Source organism: Chenopodium album, chromosome 18 (assembly GCF_948465745.1).
Source record: "Chenopodium album chromosome 18, dcCheAlbu1.1, whole genome shotgun sequence".
Lineage (NCBI taxonomy): Eukaryota > Viridiplantae > Streptophyta > Magnoliopsida > Caryophyllales > Amaranthaceae > Chenopodium > Chenopodium album.
In genome coordinates, this window is record NC_137851.1 from 41,516,163 (window position 1) to 41,536,843 (window position 20,681).

Genomic DNA, 20,681 nt, shown 5'->3' on the forward strand with positions numbered 1-20,681 from the left:
TGCTTCATTTCTCTATGCGGGGAGTTTTAGGAGAAATTGGAGAAAGTAATAAAATATGGAATTAGTGAGGTTAGTGGAACATAAATTGGAGAAGAGTGAATCTAAAAGTATCTATTGGGTCCCAAAAGTTGAGAGAATTGAATTGAATATTATAAAAACTTTCCAAATAAGGAAATGGAGCAAGTATTTAAAAACGGCCGAAAATGAAAAGTGGAGCAAGTATTTAAAAACGGAGAGAGTACGAAATTGATCGTAAACTTATTCAGTCATTATTAACCCTTTTCACCGCCACTATTGGTCGAGTTGAGTATTTAATTTTTAGAGTGTTTAAAATCCATATTCAGTCAAACATAGCCTGCAAATCAGTCAACAAATCAGTCCAAATAATTATTCAAACATAGTCCAATCCACATTTTAGCCCAAACCATTTAACCCTTTTTAATTCATTTCGTTATATTTATTAATTAAGTCCGATTAATAAATATCCTGTATTTAACGCAAAATAAAAGATAAAAATGAAATTGGATGAAATTCCAGAAAACATAAATGTTGTGACACGGCAACACTTGCCACGTCACGGCAATTCTGCCGTGACACAACAATTTTCTAGGGTTTTGTTTCGCGGCGCCTTCAATTCTAGGGTTCCTTACCTCACCCCTCATATTTTCTCTATAAATACAAAGCTAATTTCACCTGTTTCGGGGCATCAAATAATCCTCTCTTAGGCACCAAATAATTCTCTCTCTCTCTTATGCTCTAGCCTAAACACTAGCCTCCCTTATTCTTTCACCATTCCTTCCCTAAGCACTCCAAGGAGTCCATACAACACCCGAAATTCCATACTTAAACCAAGGCGTGAAAGGTAGAGCTGATTGAGGGTATGGACCAAATCAACTCTGTTTTCCTCTAATCTTATTTCAATTTTATTTATTATTCTTTGAAGTTCGTTTTAATTCATGAAGTAGCAATTTAAAGAAGCGTGGAACGTGAGTAATTAATTCACTTAATTACTCTTATTATTATTATTATTCTTATTGCTAGAATCATGATTAGGTCTATTATTATTTAGATTTTAATAACGTTATTATGAATAAATTGCTTCCAATGTTGATATTTGTTCTATTGTTTATTGTTGATCACCATATTGCATGTCTAAAGGGAATATGTAATTGAATATAATGCTTAATAAGATAATTTGGATGACCGGTTTAAATTCCTTTTTAATCTTGTTGTTTAATTTAATAATCACAATATTTTAGAATTATATGTTGCATTAACATTCAACCAATTTAGCCTAATATTAGTTTGGAGCAAATTGAATCTTTGTTTTTATTCCTTTGAGATCGCATGAAATACTTTTTACTATAAGAATCAAGTAGGCCAAAACGGGCGAATGTGACTCCATGACTCACTTCGTACCATCATCTCCGATCGTCCTTTTGTGGTTCCGAATAAACCATATGGAGTTAGTAATCTCATGCATTATGAATGGGGTGTAACCTTCATGGGTCAATCGGTGTTTCCTATCGTTATTCCTTTTCGTGGTTGTCTTAAATGATCCGTAAACGATTTACAAGTTCCTTAAAAACTTGTTGGCGGCTCCCTTCTTTGCTTTGTCCCTAATCGTATAGTGTCAATTTCCACTTCCTATGAGTGCCAAGCATATTCAACATGCTAACGTAATCGTGCTTCGAACGACGCCTACAAGTACAAATATCAATAAATATGTTTCAAAATAGTTGAACCTTAAATTTGTTTAAAAATATTCAACATGCTAATGTAGTCGCACTTCAAACATCGCCTACAAGTACAAACATCTATAAATATGTTTCAAAAAAGTTGAACCTTAAAATTTGACCTTTTTTTTTTTTTTTTTTTTGCAAAATTCATCCATTAACATTGATGGTAAATTAATTCAATTCTCAAATGTTATCTTGTAAAATGTTGTTATATTAGTATTAATATACGACGTATATATTTTTATAATATCAAAATATTATACTTCCTCTGTTTTTTAGTTAAACATTTGACACAACTCACTAAATTTACGTTGACTAACATTTGTGATTTATAACTATGATAAATATAGTCATCATGTAGGATCTTGTTTCAATTGTTTCGATGTATATAATAATATTAATATCAACTTTTTATAATTTTAACTTATTGATATTTAAAGATATTAGTCGTGAATCTCGTGCGTAGACAGTATAAGCGTGTTAAAATAAACACGTATTTCTAAAAAAATGGAGATTATTATATAATAATTTATATTATATTTTTATTTATTATAGGAAAAAATATTACAAAAACATGTATTTTTAGTCGAATATTATGAAACAAATGTAGCATCATGTGTACAACATCACATTTCATGTGACAAAATTTCGGCAGCCAAACTCTTTGACTAGTCTCACGAAAATAATACTCCGTACAGTATAAAAATAAAAAGGAGACATTAAAGTTAGGCTTTTCATTAATATTGCACCAATAATTGCATTTTTTATGGGAGACTGGGAGTTATGGGAACATACAGTATATAATATGTCACTTCCATATAAACTTCATAACAAAAACTCAGCGAACAATTTTTGGAAGAAAGGAAAATAAAAATGGAATTTCCTTCACTAATCCAAATTTCTGAGTCTTTCATTAAGCCAAAGTATGAAACAAAAGAGGCTAAGAAACCTTATTACTTATCTCCAATGGATTTAATTTTTCTTTCTTGCCATTACAATCAAAAGGGTCTTCTTTTTACTAAACCAAAAAATGACGACCCATTTTTCATTGATAATCTCTTAGAAAACCTAAAAAACTCTCTTGCTCTTACTCTTGTTCATTTCTATCCACTTGCTGGCCAATTTGAGTCCATCATCGATGAAGACCAACATCATATGTTGGTCTTCATCGATAGTAATAAGGGCTTGGGTGTTCGATTTGTCCATGCTAAATTAGATGTAACAATATCGGATATTGTTACACCAAATGTACCTTCCGTGGTAAGGTCATTCTTTGATTTTAACGATGGGGAACTCAATTTCAACGGCCATACGAGGCCTTTGTTATCGATTCAAGTTACGGAATTGATTGATGGGATATTCATTGGTTGTTCTATGAATCACGCTATTGTTGATGGAACTTCTTATTGGCATTTTTGGAATGTATGGTCCGAAATACACCGTGCTAATGGAAAAGATATTAGTATCTCCCGTTCGCCTATCCATGATCGTTGGTTTCCTGATGGTTATGGCTATAAAGACACTTTTTTTCCATATGTCAATCGTAATGAATTCATTCATGGGTAAGTGTCCTCTATTGCTCTCCTGTTTTATATTTTCTCCGTTTTATTAATATTATAACGTTTTTATGCTTGTTTTTAAAAAATTCTTTTTTTTTATTTTTTTTGGTGCAAAAGAGGACCAAGCTGTTTTTAAAAAAATTCATAAACCATGCACCATATCCCCTTTGACACTATATATATTGTGGTGTATATCTTTTTTTGTTAACTGTAATTATATGGACAAATATTTATATGACTATTACACCGTGTGGCCAGGATTACTTATTATTCTGGGGTTAGTCGCTTAGTGTGTTTTCAGTGTAAAAATAATCTTTGACCGACGACTGAGTAACCTCTGAATAAGTAACCATAACCAACCGAGTAACACATGACCGATCAGTAACTTCTAAATAAGTAACCCCAGAATAAGTAACTCTGGTCATACGGTGTGGCCAGCCACATATGAAAATTTGTTATATGATTATTTTTTCTTACTTTAATATACTCCCTCCGTTTTTAAATACTTGCTCCATTTCTCCATGCGCGGAATTTTAGGAGAAATTGGATAAAGTAATAAAATATGGAGGTAGTGGGGGGTGAAAGAATAAAATATTATATAAAGTAAAAGTAATGGATTGAATTGGAGGAAAGCGAATATGAAATTAATAAAATATGATTTATATTGGATCCACTAGGTGAAAGAAATTAATTAAATATTGTAAAAGATTTTCAAACGATGAAATAGAGCAAGTATTTAAAAATGGCCGGAAAGGAAAGTTGAGCAAGTATTTAAAAACGGAGGGAGTATAAATTACTCCATCGGTTTCATAATAACCGCAACATTTAAACTTTTGCACTATTTACACACAAACTTTAATTATAATTTTTATCAATATATTAAAAACATATATTGTCATCTAAATTTTTTTTAGATTAGTTCATATCATGCTTTTCTACTTGGAAAATTTGTTGAAAATCATCTTATAAAAACCAAATTTTGTTGAAAGCCATCTTATAAATTTTTTTTTGTCAAAGCACACCTGTTTTAAAGTATTTTTTTTGTTGAATCCCACCACTTTTCGGATTTCGACTATTGATTGACATTTCCAGCGTTGATTAGCATGTGCACCTCACGTAACTACTTAACCCCACTTTTCTATTATTTTTCCCCCTTTCCCTCCATTCATTCTCCCTTTCATCACTTACATGTTCCGTGCAATTGTATAAAAGGCTATAAAAACCAAATTATGATGAAGAGGAGTGACGAAGAGGGGAATGAATGGAGGGAAATAAAAGAAAAGTGGAGTTAAGTGAGTTATGTGAGGTGCACATGTTAGTCAACGCCAAAAATATAAGTAATTTGTTGGAACCCGGGGAAATGATGGGACTTAACAAAAAAAAATTTAAAACAGGTGTGTCTTGACAAATTTTTTTTTAAAGCAGGTATGTTTTGACAAAAAAAAAAATAAATTTATAAGATGGTTTTCAACAAAATTTAGTTTTTATAAGATGATTTTCAACAAATTTTCCTTTCCACTTCTTAATTATAATTACAGTCATGGTGAAGTTGTGCATTGACATGTGTGTCAATTAAAGTGTTGTGATTATTATAAAACGGAAAAATTACAAATATGATATGGTCACAAGAGAAATAGAGTGGTGGTTGTGGTCTGAGGGAAAAAAAAAGAAGGGATAAATGGGTAATTTTAATGACAAAGCATAGTGAAATGGACAATAAATTGAATTATTGATAGTATCAAAGATCATTGAAAGCAGTAGTTTTGTGTTTTTTTTTTTTTTTTTTTTTTGTTTGGAAAGAAGCAGTTGTTCTGTTCGGGGGAGGGGGGGGGAGATAAGAAAGTTGAGCAAAGCAAGACGAATATGCTGAATTATTTCACATTTATTTTTATTTTTATTTTTTTCTTGTGTGGGGTTGTAAACTTACAATGTTTTGAATGTTTTCAAACAATTGTGCCGTTTGAAATCATTTCATACTGAGAAATTTTCTTACAATAAATTAACCTATACTAAAACCAAACCTAAAGTGACACTTGTCATGATATCATTACAAAATTTTCCGTCTTTTTTTCTTTCTTTTTTTTTATTTTTTATTTTTTATTTTTTGTTGAAATTTAATGACTTTCATTTTATAACATACAAATAATTCTTATTTCCATTTTGATAGCACATTTAATCCAATCATACTCAGTTAATTTTTTAACATATATTCTTTCTATATACGAGATATCTATTAATTACAAATATTGAAATATACCATAGATTGAAAATAAGGTATTGAAATACATCATTATCTAAGATTATTATAATATTATCAATTTTTTTCCAACTTTATCATTTGATAGTCTAATTTATTTAAATTAAAAATAGAAAAATAATTTTAGTAGCATATTTGAATAAATCTTAAAATTATATCTAATCTTTATAAGAACAACTGAACAAAATCATAAAATCATTCTATTATATTATACTCCCTCCATTTTTTATAAGCTGGAATTGTCGAGACACAACTTTGACCATCTATATTTTTAATTAGATATTATTAAAATTATGAAAAAAAAAAAATTATAAAAGCAAACATTATGACAATAATCCAACAACATAGGATGTGTTTGGTAACTAGCTTATTTGACCTACATTAGCTTATTGACTATTAAATAAGTCAATTCAAGGTGTTTGGTAAGTAGCTTATTTAAAGAGCTTATTCCACTAAATAAGCTCTTTTTCAAAAAGCTCCTTTTGGGAGCCTTTTCAATTAGCATTCAATTCTTATATTAAAATGACACTTATACCCCCATTTAATTAAAATTTCTAATATGAACTACCTACCCTACAATTAGTTTATTAGTCCTTTCACATAATCAATTAGCTTTAAACAATCAGCTATTTACCAAACACTTTTCTACAATCTAATTACTCTGATCTATGCATTTATGCAATGTAAAACCCCTACTACTCACTAAAAATATATATTTTTAAAAAGTTGATTACATAATACTAATTATCATAAAGTAATATAAAATCAACTAAATTTTTATATTATGCCAGTCAAAGTGTGTCAACAAATTATAAGGTCAAATGTACATGAGTTCATATATGGGTCAAAGTGTTTGAATAAATTATAAGCTAATATTTTCATTTTATTATGTAAAACCTTATAGCTTCTAAATTTCTATTACTATATTATTTATTTTTTTAATAAAATTCAATTCAATAACCTTTATGAATTTGGTATTAATTGGTATAAATTAAAATTCAAGTTATTTTGTTACAATTTTTTTTTTTGGATAAATTATTGTTGAATAATTAACACCATCCTTTATAATTTTTGTTGTAAAGTTTAATTATGATCGTGCATGGCACGGGACTTAACCTAGTTGTGTCATATCAATCAATAAAATCGTGTCATATCAATAATTCAATCATATACTAGGGAAGCTCGAAATAATAAGTTTGTTGTAATAGCTTTTTCCGACACCTAAAATTTATTGGGAGGCTTTTAAACGTTCGCTAAAAATAAATCGTTGACAATCATAACCTCGAGAAAATAAATGTCATCATTTTATTTTGAACGAATTTGTAAGCTTTTTGTTGTTGCAACATGGCTTTTGTTGTGAGTTATAATATACATATTCCATTACTTTTAGTTGCAACATTTGAAAATTTGCATATGCTATTCACATTTTTATAATGACTTTTATTTGTATTGATTTTTTTGTTGGGCAAATTAATCAAATAGGATTTAATTAAATTCATCTCAATTTACATATATTTTGAATATCTAATCTTTAGATTTTTACATATCTATAATCAGAAATACGAATTATTTAAATTATGCATTGGTAAGTGTGAAAGTTATACAACTTAAAGTGAACGGAGAAAGTTTCAAAAGAAAATTATCTAATTAGGTGATGAGTTAAGCTTAGAGGGTATGGTTTCGATGAGTCTTTTTAAAGGAAATTGTAACAAAGTGGGTTAACAGGTGAAATCCGTTGCTAATTGCTAAAAATCCGTCGCTGGACATAGCTAGCTACGGATTTATCAACGGAATCACTCCATTGGTAAAAACCTTGTCGCTAAATGAATTTAGCAACGGAAAAAATAAATCCGTCGCTGGACTTAGCAACGGAAAAAATAAATCCGTCGCTGGATTTAGCAACGGAAAAAATAAATCCGTTGCTGGATTTAGCAACGGAAAAAATAAATCCGTTGCTAGATTCAGCAACGGAAAAAAAAAATCCGTTGCTAGATTCAGCAACGGAAAAAATATTTTGAATAGAAAAAAAAGCTGCTATTTGGGTCGACCTCACTCGGGTCAACCCGACTCGGCTTTCCATGTAACGCTCCTTGAATCTCCAATCGCAATATTACTGTTAGTAGGAGTCGAACCCGTGACCTCAATGTCAAATATTGATACTCTTACCAACTATACCAAATATTATTTGTTTACTTTTACGCACATAATTGATAATAAATGAAAGAAATATTAGCAACGGAAAAAAAAATCCGTCTCTAAGTTTAGAAACGGAATTTAAAATCCGTCTCTAATTTAGAAACAGATTTTCAAATCCGTCTCTAATTTAGAAACGGATTTTCAAATCCGTTTCTAAATTAGAGACGGATTTGAAAATCCGTTTCTAGTTTAGAGATGAATTTAACTTACATAATTCGTCTCTAATGTGATATTTTTAATAATTAGTTTAAAAAATTATCTAGAGACGGAATAAAAAATCCGTTGCTCATATTAGCAACGGAAAAAAAAATTCCGTCTCTAACTTAGCAACGGAAAAAAAAAATCCGTTGCTAACTTAGCAACGGAAAAAAAATCCGTCTCTAAATTTAGCAACGGAAAAAAATCCGTTGCTAGATTCATCAACGAAAAAAAAATCCGTTGCTAATTTAGCAACGGAAAAAAAATCCGTTTCTAATTTAGAGACGGATTTTCAATTCCGTTGCTAATTTAGCGACGGAATTTTTAATTCCGTTTCTAAATTAGAAACGGATTTTTAAATTCCGTCGCTAAATTAATTTAGAGACGGATTTTTTGATTCCGTCTCTAATTTAGAAACGGATAAAATTCCGTCGCTAGAATTCCGTTTCTATATGGACATTTTTTTGTAGTGGTTATATCCCCTATTCCCCCCACCCCTTGAGGAGGATTATTTCAGGTTCAACAGTTTTGCCTTCTAACATGACATCAAATTCAACAATCTCCTCCTCTTCCTCTTCTTCTTCCTGTGGCTTAGCATTCACTACAAACACACACAAAAGCATAAATTAACAACAAAAAATAAGAACATTTCTTCTTAATAAAACGAACAAATTTATCCTTACTCCAGGTCTAAGTTGAAAGGATAATCTTCATATATAATTAAACGCTTTTTGTCCAAATAATGTATACTCATCCACAAAAACAAGTATAAAGTGGAAAAAACATTAAATGAAAATTAGGCAAAAAAAACTAAATACAGAGATGAGTTTTTTGACATGTTTTCTAAAATACAACTCAATTAGACATTAATTATACAATTGTTAGAGCATGATGAAAAAAAATTCAAAAGCCCCTCCTTTGCGATACAATCATTAATAGGGTTAAAGTTAACATAAATGGGCATGTGAAGAGAATCAAGTACATGAACCATAAAATTAACCACAAATGGACATATAAGTAAATAAACATTTTGAGGGGTAAAAAAGTCATCGCATTATTCTTAAGTGTTCTTTTGAACTTTTTATAAGGGAGGGATAATAAAGTTATTCCCCACCTTATTTTCATAATACACGTGTCAAAAATTTTCCCGCCCAAACTTCTGATTTTTTTTTTTTTTTTTTTTTTTTTTTTTTTTTTTTTTTTTACAGTTTACTTTTTTGGTTATCTTTTAAAATTTTTTGTTATAATAATAAACTAGGTTAAAACCAGTGCGATGCACGGTTTATATAAAATTTATTTTTATAAGTTGTACATTTTTTTTAAAAAAATGGATAAATATAAATAAGAATAATGCACCTTGTACAAAATATATATACTTTTAAAATTTTAGATTTTCATCAAAATTATGATATAATACCTGCTCAACGTCGCCTAATACAGATTTCAATGTAGGAGTCTATTTATTAGTGTGCTACTTAAAATTATTTTATTTTTTAAGGATAAATTAGTAGGTTGTAGTTGTAATGTAGAAGCTTCTAATTTTCAATTTTCAAAATCTATAAATATATTAAAATAACAACCGCTGACATCATCACATTTTAAAATTGTACACATGTCAAGCTGTTGTTAAAATTTTTCCTGCCTAAATCAATTGCTGACATCATATTTTTATTTATTTTTTTTTTTACCTTAAATTATTATAATATTTTTTTGAAGACAATTATTATTATTATTATTATTATACTCCATATTTTATATTATGAATTTATGAGTGACTATCTGACTTAAAAAATATAATTACTCTCGGTTAAAGAGTACTCCGTAATACATAATTTGCTTTAGTTTTTACTCTCCTTCAAAACTAATAAGATCTAAATATCATTACAAATGGCAATTAATGGTTATGTTTTTATAATTTATTTCATATGAGGGACATATATAAAATATATATTTATTTCAATAATTTTTTTTATGTCGTGCATCGCACGGGACTTATCTAGTTATTAAATATGATAGCTCCACACCCCCAAAAAAAAAAAAGATGAGATCATCCTAGCATTTAGGCGGGAAATTTTTTATTATGAGAGTGACATGTGGACAGTGATGACGTCAGCAACGTTTTGTTTTAGTAATAGTTGATAGATAACTAGATAAGCCTCGTGCGATACACGACATAAAAAATTTCTTTGAAATAAATATTTATTTTACATATGTCCCTCGTATGAGATAAATTATAAAAACATAACCATTAATTGCAATGCTATTTAGATCTAACTAATTTTGAAGAAGGGTATAAATTTAAGTAAATTATGCAATACGAAGTACTCTTTAACCGAGGGTAATTATATTTTGAAGCCAAGTAGTAACAAAAATTCATCATAATATAATATAATATATGGAATATAATATAATATAATAATTATTTTTTTAAAAAAAAACTATTGTAATAATTTAAGGTAAAAAATAAAAATAAAAATAAAAATAAATATAAATATATGATGTCAACAATTAATTTAGGCGGAAAAAAATTTTACCACAACTTGACATGTGTGCAATTTGAAAAAGTGATGATGTCAGTAGTTGTTGTTTTAGTTAATTTATATGTAGATTTGGTTATTTTGTTAAAAAAATAATTTAATTATCCTAATCTTCTTTCATTTTTAAAATAAAGAAAATTTTCTCACAATATCTCTTATATTATTAAAAATAATACTTTTAATAATTATGTTCTTTGAAATAATTATGTAATATGTGTGTAGAAAGCCTATAAACAAATACAAATTTAGAGTAATTTATAAAAATATTTTTTTCGATAAATATCCGAGAGTTGCTCTAGTAAAAGACTAGTTATAAAAATTTGAGGACCTTGCAAAACAAATCTACAAAAATCTTATATACCTCCTCTCATATAAAAAAATTATAAAAGTTGTTATTTGACAATCATCAAAATAATGAATTTTTGTAAATACACTTGGATGTAAGGTGTACTCAAGGGCATACACTTTAATCGGCACAAATTTTTAATTTTTTTTTTTTTGACACAAACCGGAAACTTAGCTTTATTAAGTCATCAAGTTTGCAAGATCAATACAAATTGCCTCTTATATTTCAAGAGGGTACTCTTTTTAATCAAATACGACACTCATTGAACTTACAACTCAAATTAGCTAAACTATGAGCAACACCATTACCCAATCTCCTTGTGAAAGAAAATTGCACCCTCCTGCAATCCTTAACGAGCATTAGAATCTCCTTCACCACTTTGCCAAAAGCATTTGGAGAAGTGATGCCTTTCTTCATATGGTGAAACAACTTAGGGGGTGTTTGGTATCAACTTAGTAAAGGTAACGAAATGGAAACAAATTAGGAAGGGAAAGGGTAATATATAGTGTTACCCTTACTAGTTGTTTGGTATTACTAAGAAAACGTAAATGATTACAACCAATTCGTCGTTTCCTCTTGTTTGGCATAGATAACTTGGAAACAATGCAAATATCTTTCCTTTTATTTTTTTTGTTGTCTTTGCTAACTTTTGCTACACATTATGCAATGTAGAACACCACTAATTCAAACAAAAAACCTAATGGTTGCATAGGTACAACAGCCCAGAAAACCCCAACGAAAAGGAAATAGCTTATATTCATCAACAACGAATTTTTAAACAGAAATCAATAATTCAAAACCTTAATCAGAAAAATTAATGAATATTATCAAATGAGTTCACATTTCCTAAAAGAGAAAAGAATACTTCAATCAAATAAGAAAGTAAAGAATTCAAATCAGAAAGCGAAATTGATATCGTATAAACCCAAGAAATTGAACAAGCAGTAGAATTCTGTAGATTTTAGGTAGAAAACAGAAAATTTTGGAGTGAAATAAGGAGAACTGCAGTTTTCTTGGGAGAATTTTCAGAAAAATTGTCGATCAAATTTGAGAATTCTCACTAGAAGAGTTGAACGAGAGGAGAGAGGAGAGAAAAAAGTTGTTTCCCTTTATTTTACTCTGGAAACGTTATTTGTTTCTCCTTATTTTACTCTGAAAACAAAGTAATGGAAACAGTTAGAGTCAGGAAATGGTTTTTGTTTCTTTAACCATTAAACAAGCACATTGTAAGGGAAACGGTAACTGATTCCGTTTCCAACTCTACCAAAAACCCATACCAAACACCCCCTTAATGTTATCAGTTTCAAGCACAAAGTCTTTAAACCCTGTCAACATACTACCCCTCATAGCCATTGCCTCCCCAACATCAACCTCGAAAGCCCCACGAAGAGATGAACAATATGCCATCAAAACATATCCACTACTCCCCCCCCCCCCCCCCCCCCCCCCCCAATTCCCAACTGCCGCTGCCCAAATATAGCAGCATCCTAATTCAGCTTGTACCATCCAGCTTCAGGTAACTTCCAGATAGACCCAAGATGCTGAATGGGGTTAATAATTATAGCTCGCTCCATTGCGTCCTTATACTCCCCAACCAACCCAGCAGCCGTATGAATAATGACAGCATCATCTTTACACTTTCCTTCAAATACCCACCCATTTCTTTTCAACCAAATACCCCGCGCCAAACACAAAAACATATCCCACCACTTTAATTCTTTGATTTTTTCCATCCAAATATTATACCACTCTCTGAAGCTACTGCCCTCGCCTGTTGTAATTTCCAATCTCAAAGCAGAGTATCTCTTGATTCTAGCTACTGTCAGGCATAATAACAACAAGTGCAAAATTGATTCGGTCCCTTCCCCACACATTGGGCATCTTTGATCGACTTCCATACCCCTGGCAGCCAGATTGCTGCGTGTAGGGAGACTGTCTTTAACACTTCGCCACGCAAAAAACTTGATCTTTGGTGGGATGTGAGCATGCCAAATCTTCTTCCAGTTGAACACACACTGCCTCGTTGATGCACTAGCTCGACCCTTTTCTTCATCTTCAATCAGCATATTATACACACTCTTGACATTATATATATAGTTCCCATCCTTCTAATAATGCCACACCCAACTATCCTCCTCCTCAAACAAAGGTATCGGAATGCTACAAATATCCAGCACTTCCCTCTGAAGAAACAGCTCATTTAGCACACTCAAATTCCACTCTTCATCAATCCAACACTCATTAACAAAAGATGGAGAATTTTCAACCTCATCCCTCTGAGTCAAAACACGAAACTGGGGGAGCCTTGGAACCCAAGGATCACTCCAGATATTTATGTTACACCCCTTTCCGATTGACTTCCTTCCTCCTCTTTCAATTACATCCTTCACACTTAATATTGATCTCCATGTAAAGCTCGAGTTAGAAGCAATTTTTGTTGGGGATTTTACTAAAACAAGGGTCACAAAGATGAAGGAAATTAACAACAATCGAAAACTTTCGAGGCGTGAACGATATCACTTTCCCAAAAGTAATATTTCGACCCTATACTACAACCGGGTATCACGAAATTACTTTGGAGATACAACGAAGACAATTGCAATTACAAGTAGTATAAAAACAATCACAAAGTAAGCAAGTGGTTTTGTTTTTGTAACAATGAAAGTTAAGAAAACATGCAAAGAATAATGATATGTCTCATACTTTCATCATATATTAATTAAGTATATATTGAGAAGCAAGTGACTTTTGACAATCAACCGTAATTAACAAACCGTTATAAGCAACACTTATCTAAATTGTAATGATTTGACTATAACCATCAAATCATATTTATCCAAGATGGTGTCCGATCGGGTTGCAACAATTGATAATAATCATCAATTATATCAATTATACTCAAGTCAGAAAGTATGGTGCCCGACCGTAAATAACTAACTTTTGTTCTTGCTCTAATTCTTTGTCTTTCTTAATTAGCCACACCTTAACCAATGCTTATTAAGAAAACAAACATGAAATTAATCTCCAATATTCTAAATTAATCTACAATTTTAGCATCAAAAAAATTCGTATGGGGAAAATATTTTCTTTTTAACACCCGAGCCATCAAAGACGTCTCTTGAGTCATAATTCTCCATGCCTGTTTTGCTAACATTGCTATGTTGAATAGTTGCATATTTCGGAAGCCCAGACCACCATTATTCTTTGCTCGATATATTTTATTCCAAGCAACCCAACAAGTCCTCTCATCACCTCGTTGACCCCAAAAGAAATTCCTACACATTCTTTCCACATCTTTAAGAATGCTAACCGGGATTGAGAAGCATTGCATTGCAAACGTAGGAATAGCTTGGGCCACTGCTTTTATAAGAATCTCCCGACCCGCCTGAGACAAGAATTTCTCCTTCCAACCTTTATGTTTCTTCCAGACTCGTTCTGAATACTTCGGAAAACAATTTTTTTTTGACCCACCAATGTATGTTGGGAGGCCTAAATATTTTTCGTGCCCTTCAATAGCCTTAAAATATAACTTCATCTGAAGCATGTTTTTCTTCTCACGATCAATGTTTCGGTTAAACGACACTTCCGATTTTTGCAAATTCAGTTTTTGGCCCGACGCTAGCTCATAGGTTAAGAGTATCTCAAGAACTCTATCAGTTTCTTCTTCGTTTGCCTTGACAAAAAGAAGGCTATCATCTAAAAAAAAAAATGAGAAATAGGCTCGACATGCCTTTCGATTTTAACTCCATGTATTACTTTCTTTTTTTCTGCATCTCTCAATAGAGCTGATAATCCCTCTGCACACCTAAAGAATAAAAATGGGGATAAAGGATCACCTTGCCGGAGACCTCTAATCGGCACAAATTAAATGAAGGCTATGTTTATAGTATTTTTAATTTGGCAAAAGCTAACGAACGATAAGATAGCTAAAAGTAGAAAATTTACTCTGTAGATTAAAATGAAAATTAATTACACCGATTGACACGTGATTTTGTCATGCATTCCCAAATCAATACCTTATTAAATATTTTCAATATTTATCTAATTTCCGGGGCATTTTCTAGACAAAAAAATAAATAAATAAATAAATAAAATAAAATAAATAAAATAAAAAATAAAATTAAGGCAAAATAATATTTTTGTTTAAAAAAGCCTTCTTCTTAAGCCAATTTGTGAACTAGTACATTACTTTGATTTATTTTGCCAAATGATACTTTTGAATTAAATTTTCTTTTTTTTTTTTCAAAAAAAAAAATTGTTTTAAAAATCACACCTAAATAACAGATTCCGGCCAACAAGCTAAGTCTAGTTTCCGGTATTTCCTTTCATCTTTCCACCAATTTTAGTCATAATAGAGCTTGTGAGAGTCGGCCAATGTATAAATAGGAAATTCAAATCATATTTACCTTAATTCTACCATCTCGTCATTCAATGTAGTGCATCACACATGCACAAAGTTGGAGGAAAAATGAAAGTTAAACCCCCGGAACTTGACTTTTTTGTCGAAATTCATCAATAAGATGTTATTTTAAAACAAAATTTAATTCAAGGTATAAGTAAAATAAATAAATAAATAAATAAAAAATAAAAAAAAGGTAACAAATTGACTTAAAAACAAGGCATTCAGATAATTTAAAATTAAATAAGTACAGATAAAATAAAATAAGTTTAGATATAATAACATCAGACAAAATCAAATGAACCAAAGTACCAAACGGCCTAAAACTTGCTTCTTATCGCCTTATCGGTGGTGAAAATTTTCAATTACTCCCTCTGTTTTTTATTTTTATTTATTTATTATTTTTTAAGGCATCAGTTTGACCGGCACATTTGCCGAGACGCAACTTTGACCATTAAAATCTTTAATTGTAATTAGTAAAACTTATAACAAAATTATATTATGAAACTAGACATTATGACGAATCTAATGACATGTTATATAATAACATTTATTTATTTTGTAGAGGTGAAAAAATTTAGTCAACCATGGTATGTGAATTGTGCAAAAATCAAAGTGATACAATTAAGAAAACACAAACTTTTAAAAAAATCGGATGTACAATAATTATTGTACTCCATTATGAAGATCTCTTAAACTGATCAAAAATTACCCTTGAAATGAATAAAAGTTACCCTAATATGTATAAAAATAACCCAATTTAAATGAAAATAATCTGCACTTTATTGGTATAGAATTACATTTTAAATGACTAAAATTAAATTATTAGTGATCAAAGTAATTTTATTACCCTTATAAAACTTTTCTCGTTCTATCTATAAAAAAAATCATAGTATGTTCAAAATTACCCAAAAAAGGGCTTAAAATTATCCTAAATTGATTTAAAGTTACCCTTACACTGCTGGATGTACACTAATATTAGTGTAAACCGGATGTATACAAAAATTTTTATTAAAAAAAAAAAACGGAGGGAGTAATTTTTTTCATTTGCGTAGTCTAATACAGTATATTTATTAAAGTGCTTGTTAAATGGAGTGTTGCAAACAATTAAAACGGAGGAAGTATAAATGAGTGAGTAAGAGAATCTTGTCACAACTCATAAGTTGGTCTCTTTGTAATTAACGGATCAAATTGTTCAATAAAAACCCTTTTTTTTTTTATATTTTTTTTTTGTGACAAGAATTGTGTTAGCCGTTTTAGCCGTGTCAAATAAACACATTGTGAATTTCCTGTCGTGTCTAATAAGGAAATAAGGAACACTCTAACTTTAATTATGTCCATTGGAATATTACAGGTCCAATAATGCTAGTAATATTAAACCACTACTATACACCAATCTAATTTTAATTACTTGAGCTATATCAACATAGCAACAAAAAATAACAAATTTGATCATATTTTGGTTTTTGGAGCACCTAGAGAAATCATTACATACAATTTAATTTAATTTTACGTATATATTTTGACTTAAATTGTTTGTTACTTGTACCATTTTTTGGCTATAGGTTTAACCCACCTCCATTTGAAGAGAGATTCTTCCCTTTCTCATCAGAAACAATAGCAAAACTCAAGGCAAGGGCTAATCAAGAAAAAAGCAACAACAATATCGCGATTTCATCCTTTCAGGCTCTCGCAGCATTTCTCTGGAAATCTATGGTACAAGCGAAAGGATTGAAACCAGACCAGCAAACCCACTGCAAGTTAGCTGCTAATACGAGGACTAGATTAAACCCGGCATTGCCTGAAGAATACTTCGGTAACTCACTTGTAGTACTAACATCAACTGTAACAGTTGGAGAACTGTTCAAGAATAACTTAGGGTGGACTGCATCACTGGTGCACCAGTCAGTGGTTGACCTTACCAACAAAACAGTAAACGATTTTGCAGATTCATGGCTCAAGTCTCCTTTCGTATTTAGACTTGATCAAATGTTGGAGAAGGATGAAGGCAACTCTGTACAAGTAGGAAGCTCGCCTCTATTTAACATATATGGGAATGAGTTTGCGGGACTTGGGAAACCTATTGCAGTTCGCAGTGGATTTGCAAATAAGTATGATGGCAAAATTACTGTCTACCCGGGATTCGAAGGCGGAGGAAGTGTAGATGCCGAGATAAGTTTGTCGAGTGCATACATGAGAGCTCTTGAATCTAACAAGGAGTTCATGGCTGTTGTATCTTCACCATAAAAGATCGAAAGATCGTAGTTACAAGATCGGGTTATGCTAGCTTATGCCCCGTAGGAGTATGATAAATTTGCTAGTAACTTTCTTATATGATGTTGAATAACTTATTTCATGTCTTTTATTGATTATGATAACATTGGTGCTCAAATTATATGATGTAAACAATTGGAAATTTAATATGGTTTTCAGAAAATGTTTATGTTTTTTTATTTGGTTCGATTGATTGTTTATTATTGACTTTCATTTTAATGTTTTAGTTGAAAGGAAAATGAACATTGTAAATTGGATCAACAACATAAACCATTGATCACTTAAAACTTTTAAAGTAAGTCATTGAGATAAGAGCTAAATCAATCCTCTTTACAACGTCACTTGGCATGGGCCATGCTGGCTCTTCAAAATATTGGCCCAACTAGGAACAAACCCATTTAAACTCAATACAATACAATTGGCCCATAGATTTCCATAACCACCCCTCCTCCTAAGATTCACATTCCATTCTTTTAATGAAGGATAGAATCCATTCCAATAATTAAACCAAACAACTTTAGACTAGTATGAGTTTTAGAATCCATACCTCTATAATATAAGGTTTCATACCAATCCATTCCAACTAGATGAACCCAACACCCTCATGATTAGGAGTGTTCATAAATCGGTCCGGACCGAAAAAGTGGACCGAACCACCTCGGACCGGATCGGACTAGATTAATCGGTCCGGTCTTCGAGTCTAGAAATTTATTTTTCCGGTCTGGTCCAAAACCTTATAAATTTTTTTATTAAAAATATGCGTGAAACTTTAAATAATGGTTAAGATTATCCTTAATAAGCTTAGAAAACTTTAAATTTATGAGTTTTTTTGTACTAATATATATATAAAAAAAAAGACGTTAAAGTGTAGATTTTCCTTTACTTTTTTCGAGTTTTTCTTTAAATTATTAAAAAATTAGAATTCTTTTTAAAAAATTCTTAATTCAGTCCAACGCGGTCCGGTTCGGGTTTTGGACCAATTCTTTCGGTCTGGTCCGGGTTTGGTCCTAGGTTAATCGGTTTGATCTTCGATTCTTAAAATTTTAATTTTCGATCTTCGGTCTGGTCCGGGTCGTCTGGTCCGGTCCTGTCTTAGACCGATGAACAGTCCTACTCTTGATAGTTTGGTACACCACATGAGTAAGGTCGTGTATGGATCCCGCTTTTGAAAGATCGACATGACACAAATTTTCCTTTACGACTTCCAGATACAAGTCGCTGGGCTGTGGGACTGTGGGAGTACGAGACCTGTGGGTCTTGCACATGGGCTTATGTGGCCCAATTCGTTCCTAGCTCTAAGGATATCTTTTGTTACATTGGGATCATTAAAGGTGCAAAATACACTCATTTTGGCCCCAAGCTCCCAAAGAAAGCTGATGTAAGTGAAGTACAACAAACATGAGCTGCTTACTTTCACGTGGTTAAACCATGGCCCACCTAATCATACAAACAAAATTGTTTACCCAATCCTAATTATTCAATTCATAAAAATTGAGATCAACATTACATGAGCATAATTTAGGGGAACTCTAATTGCTCGTTTTAGGTGCAAATTTGCTTCAAATTTTCAAATATTCCGTTGATCATTTACGGTGTGTTTGAATAGAAGGAAATAGAGGGAAAGGAAAAGAAAGAAAACAAGGGGATAATGTATCTTTCATTTGGATAACAAATATGGAAGGAAGAGAATTGAAGGGAAGAAAAATGAAGGGATTAAATTGAAAGAAATTAATACCTCCAACAATGAAGAGATTTGGAAGGAAAACTCCTCTTTCTTTCCTCCCCTTCCTTTCTCTTCCTTCCCCTTCACCTCCCTCCCCTTCTTTTCTTTCCAATTTCTTTATTCAAACACATCGTTAAGCACCGTTTGAAATTGTAGCCAAGTAAAGCAAGCAGCTTAACCAAGTTAACAACTCATTAACTAGGAAAAAATTTACTAAGAGTAGTATTTTATCGTGTTGAGTAAGTATAAAGACAATGATCTAAACTATATAGCATTGTTTGGATAATTGATTAAATTAGTTGGTTAAAATTGTGGAAGGTGATATATTGATCATCAACAACATACTAGATCACAAATTTTGAAACTTCAATCAATTGATTATGCAAATAACAAATTCAATCTCCTCAGATGAGATTAAATTTGTTATTTGCATAATTTTTGATAATTACTCAAACTACCAAAGAACTAAAAAAAAACATGTACTAGTATGAGTTTGAATGTCTGATTATAAAATAAAATAAAATTCTACAATATATTTTTCCCACAATATGAATAAATCTGAATAGTAATAGTAATAGTAATAATAATGGTCGAATTTACAATAGTAACCCTTTCAATTATCGGGCCAACTTTCAACTTTTGTCTTCGGGAAGAGCTTCATAGTTATTCAAACTCCGATCGGAACCCGGGACGACTCGGTGGTTAACTCAATTATCCCCACTTTCCGCCATCACAACGCATTCTTCTATCTCACCCCAAATCGCCCCATTTTCCTAAATACAATTTTTAAAATTTTTTTTAAAAAAAAATTCCTAGAATAATTATTCATGTATATGTTTAAAAAGAAAATAATTACCCAAATCAAAATTAATTCAGGTATAATGTGAAGTCGCTTAGACAGTTAGACCGGTCTGATATAAGAATTTCCGCGTTGAAACTCAAACGAGTCGTTTCCAGGTGAATTCAGTTCGACTCGATGAGCTCATTATTACCAAACAGATTTCTCGAGCAAAGGACGAGAATCAGCAAGGGACCCACGGAATCCAACGTGGCAAAAAGACGACCGTTGGAAATCCTCAAGATTAACAAACCGGCCTTTGGAATCAGACCGGTTCAAGAACCGGATGATCTCTTCAAACAAATATTCATCACAAGGAATAGAGAGCGGTCCAGTTTGGTTTACGAACCCGAACTCTTCTTCTGCTTGAACTAATAATTTACGAATAACGGGGTGATTAAGGTAACTCGCTCGGACAACGAAGCGACGGGAGTTGGAGCCGACGGTAACGGCGACGTGACCGGCGGGGACGTCGGAGGGGATGCGGCGTTGAGCGGCTTTGTTTCGCCAGCGACGGAGCATTTGACGGAGGCGGACAATGTGACGGATCTTGTTACATTTTTGGAACCCATTATTATTGTTATTTGGTGATGATGTTGAAATTGAAGACATGAT

General features: G+C 31.5%; 1 protein-coding gene and 1 long non-coding RNA gene across 2 annotated transcripts; one reads left to right on the forward strand and one right to left on the reverse strand.

Annotated features, from left to right (window-relative positions):
- Positions 1-2,612: 2,612 nt before the first annotated feature.
- LOC145592154 (putative acetyltransferase At3g50280) lies at positions 2,613-17,478 on the forward strand. Its single transcript, XM_081648614.1, has 2 exons — positions 2,613-3,301; positions 16,797-17,478. Exons 1-2 carry the CDS (start codon positions 2,613-2,615, stop codon positions 17,476-17,478), a joined length of 1,371 nt encoding a protein of 456 aa, XP_081504740.1.
- Positions 17,479-19,694: 2,216 nt separating this feature from the next.
- On the reverse strand, positions 19,695-20,215 carry LOC145590885 (uncharacterized). Its single transcript, XR_014102190.1, has 2 exons — positions 20,085-20,215; positions 19,695-20,001 (listed from the first exon to the last, which is right to left on the reverse strand). It is a non-coding gene; the product is annotated as an uncharacterized LOC145590885 (long non-coding RNA).
- Between the last annotated feature and the right edge of the window lie 466 nt (positions 20,216-20,681).